Source organism: Cucurbita pepo, unplaced genomic scaffold (assembly GCF_002806865.2).
Source record: "Cucurbita pepo subsp. pepo cultivar mu-cu-16 unplaced genomic scaffold, ASM280686v2 Cp4.1_scaffold000258, whole genome shotgun sequence".
NCBI lineage: Eukaryota > Viridiplantae > Streptophyta > Magnoliopsida > Cucurbitales > Cucurbitaceae > Cucurbita > Cucurbita pepo.
In genome coordinates this window covers 24,328-28,477 of record NW_019646506.1, presented here as the reverse complement: position 1 = coordinate 28,477, position 4,150 = coordinate 24,328, and the positions used below count along the sequence as shown (strand labels likewise).

General features: G+C 36.3%; 1 protein-coding gene across 1 annotated transcript; it reads right to left on the bottom strand.

Moving 5' to 3' along the window:
- Positions 1-2,378: 2,378 nt before the first annotated feature.
- LOC111784658 lies at positions 2,379-3,539 on the bottom strand. Its single transcript, XM_023665292.1, has one exon. It carries the CDS (start codon positions 3,537-3,539, stop codon positions 2,379-2,381), a length of 1,161 nt encoding a protein of 386 aa, XP_023521060.1.
- Between the last annotated feature and the right edge of the window lie 611 nt (positions 3,540-4,150).

Sequence of the window (4,150 nt, the reverse complement as noted above, 5' to 3'; positions counted from 1 at the left end):
TTCTTCACTGATCTTGTAGAGCAATCCTCCTCTATGAACATATTCACAAGTCGCAAATGGTGGTCTTGGATCTGAAGAATACCAATAACTCACCTCACGGACCTTCTCGGTTTGTTGACGGAAGAAATAGGACTCCGACCTCTTGAACCTCACTATAACTCCAAGAAAGAGGTCCATAAAACTACATCAAGGTTGAGGGCGAATTCCGGCGGTGGTCCGGTGAGTACTCTGGCCACTCTTTCTTTCTTCTCTTCTACTTCTCTCAACTTTCCAACTTTTCATTCTTTTGCAGGTATTGTGTTAAAACCAATCAAGACCCATAATGGGCCGAAGGACAAAATGACCCATAAGTTGTTATATTAGGAATTGTTGGGATATGATAGCTTATGAGGATGATTATTTTAAATAGCTAGAGTGCATAATTAGAATGCTAAACTCAGCATATTGATTTGCATGTTAGAAGAATACGTGTCAAAAGACTACATTCTTCAATGATGAGAACTAAATGTTCTAAGCTATATAAGAAGATTTTTGCTATGCTAGAAACTTTGATTTTAGTTAAAACACTAATAATGGGGATTTCAAAATTTAAATCCTTGCCCAAACTTGAATAAGAAAACTATGATAAGATTAGAGAACTAAAACTAAAGTTATGTCACAATTTAGGACATTTTCAGTGAATCGAACACCCATGAATCATGAGTTATGCTTAAAGTACTGAACTTTAGTACACCTAGATTATGATTAACCCCATGAATTAGTCCAAAAAGTCCTTAAAGCAAGAATGTAAGTTATAAACTTTTAAGATGCCCTTACATACCTAGTTTACAATTATAGCATTTAGGAGAACTTGGAAAGATTATCTTGCCTATTAGCAGTGAGCCAAGACCACTCCATATTTCCTCTAGGAAATTATTAATACTCGGTTCAGTGGTAGCTTCATGATGAGTGTTATTGAGTTTGACTCAGTTTGGTCATAGAGGTAGTGCATTGAGGTTGTTTCGTGTTAATGCTTTTATCATGTGTGGAAATGGTTAAGAGTCTCTAAATAGGATTTTTTTCCATAAACCCATCTCAAGCGGGAGAATGGGCAACATAGATAGACTCAGTAGTTTGTCTGCACACGAGGTCTTTCCTCCATTTTAGTGTGACCTTATGGTTTGTGGAGGGTTACCAACTATCCTTTTCATAAATGATGTTCAAGATTCATGATACCATACCATCCTTCATGTTTTTATGTTTGATGAGGTTGCTCCTCTTCAATTTAGAATACCCATAATTTACTTCCTAAGAAATGTAGGCTAGTTAAGTAAGTTGTTCACTCTAAAGCTCAATTAAGCCATTCAGGAGATACTGCGACACCAGGTTACGTGAACTTCCTCTAAACCACATTTTGGTTTATGGCATGCATGAAAACTACCTTATGTACTTCAGAAACTCCCAAAAGCTTAGATAGTTGTACAATTTAGGTCTGAACTTCCTAGATTCCAGACGAAAACCAATGATAGCTAACTAAGTCATGGATGCAATTAAGAACCTATAAGTAGATTACTTATTGAGTTTATTTATACCCACAAGATATTACCTTTTCGTTTTTTAGATGATAGTTGATTTATTAGTGTAGGTGGAAAATTTGTGGGAGTGATGTGGCCATGAAGGAGGCTTTTCCTAGGGCGTCAGTCTTTTTGGTACTTGATTTGTATTTGGTTTTCTATGCTAGTTTTTTAATTAAATCTCAAATGGTACATTTGAATGGTAAATGTATTTGTTTATATTTTTAAATTTTTTTTTATTGTTTTAAGGTTTGTAAAAAAATTCATCCTACTTTTCAATATCTATTTGTCAGTTCTCTTGCAATTTTTTATTTGAAGTTTTAGAAAACGAGTCACGGTAGAACATAGATGTAAGTCATGATTTAGATATTTTATGTTTTGAATGTATACTTTGTTTTTTATATGTTTGTTAATGATTTCCACCCCTACTTTTTGTAAATTTTTGTTGAATTATATAAAAATCTATTTAATTAACTATTATTTTTTAAATTATAGAAATTACTTTCATTCTAAGTCAAGAGTGACTGTCTCTATTTTGTATATGTCATATCAAATGTAAAGTATGTCAATGGTAAGAAATAAAAAGACAGTTGATATTAAATATATCAACCACAAATGTTCGTGAAACATTAAATTTCAAACTCTCTTCTCCCATGTCCATAATATGTTTTACTAGTCATGCAACTTTCTTGATAATAAATTTATAAATGGTCAGGTATTAAAATAATCCTTATCAAAGAATGAAACATCACCAACACAAAATCAAAAGGTTAAAACTAAAGTAGAATCTCCTAAAGTAGGTATGCTTTTGTTGAGTAGTTTCTCTTATTTACTTTGATCATGAGTTTTCATTTTGTGTTCATTGTTCTTATCATCGGAAGAATATAATTTCACATTCGAATACTTAACCTCCATGTCATCTCTGTATTTCTTATATACGTCTCCTTTGTAGAAGTCTCGAGTTCTATAAACTAGCACAAATGAAGCCATCGCTCCAAACAACGTCACTGCAGCCAAAATCATGAACGATTCACTAAAGCAATGAGTTCCATTACAAGTTAGGCCCTTCCCATTCTTCACATTTCCAATTTCAGTGGCTTCTGCATCATAAAACCTCCCTATTACTTCCATGTTCATTATATAAGATCCAAATGGGACAGCCAGTTGCCCACAGTTGAGCAGTGTCGAGTAATGTTTGAGGCCGAAGATATCAAAGATTATGGCAAATATCAATGGAGTTTGGGCTCCAAGGCCAAACCCAATGATCAAGGAAGCTACATAGACTGAATTTATATAAGGGAATGCGATGGAGAGCAAGCCGATGCAGGTGAAAACTTGGGCAAGACCGAACAGGAAAGGGCGGGGTAATTTGTATTTGGTCGTAAGGGTTTCAAAGACGAAACCGGAGAAGACCCGACCAAAGAAATTGAATATGGAAATCCATGAAACCAAAATACTTATGGAATGATTTGGATATTTAAGTGACTCGGCGATCTGCCCAAGATTGTAAATGGCTGCAACGGACGACCCACATGCAGAAACCGTCGCTATCAAAATAAGAGCCATATCTTTGCTTAGAAGAGCTTGCAAGATGATGAAATCTTCTCCTCTTTGCGGCTCCTTACATACATTTGAGACACTCGGCAAAATTTTTTTTGAAATTTCCTTAAGTTGTTCACGGGGAATCGAAACAATAACAAAAGGATTCATGGTTTGTTTACTGAGTTTGAAGAGAAAAAGTTCTTCTTTAATAGCTATCAGAAGGGGCAGACAGATTAAGACGACGATGACCGCGACGTCACCGGCATAGCCAGCTTGAGAGAAAGCAATGTTCTCTGGGTTATGGTGAGAAACAAGAGGAACATCGCTATCGCTATGGACACGTAAAGCAAGTGGTAGAACACTTTGAGCTCCTCTGGATGCTTTCGAGCTTTGATTGTCCGAATTGGAAGAAAACACAAGAAACATACAATGGAGGGTAGCCATGAAAGAAGGAAGAGAAGATCGATAGAATTTTTGTTGCCGTGGATTGCTAAATTAATCTGAGTTAGGATGGCTCCACGAGGCCAACGAAACCCTTGAGAAGGCCCAAAATGATACCGCGTTGATCAGGAAAATTTTCAACGCTAGTGACCATAACGGCGGTGTTGGGGAAGTTTTGTGAATTAGAAGTAATATAGATGTAAACAAACATTAGCCATAAATGGGGTTTTGGGACGTAGCTAGAAATGGAGAGCCAAATCATAAAGTAGCAGAAGAAATTGGAGGATATCCCCACAAGGAAAAGCATCCACGGAGGAGCCACCTCGGCGAAAAGCCCGGCAAAAACTCCAAGGTTGGAGCGAGATCTTTAGCAAATCCAAAGGTATTAAGTTGGGCTTGATTGTAGTCAAATTTTGTTTTTAAGATTTTGGAGTATGTTCCGAACAAGTAAGGTGAACCGCAACCGATCATGATCGGAAAAGAGGTGAACACTGAAAACCATGGTTCTTCGACAACTTGTTTCACAAATAGCCAACTTTTTGTTTCATGGTTATCGCCCATGGTCACTAACTTGACTAATGGGCGCTAAAAATTGATTATTACTTAGGAATAAG

Bases quoted from the DNA above. Each gene is read 5' to 3' on its own strand.
- LOC111784658 (XM_023665292.1), bottom strand. From the start codon at position 3,539: ATGGCTACCCTCCATTGTATGTTTCTTGTGTTTTCTTCCAATTCGGAC.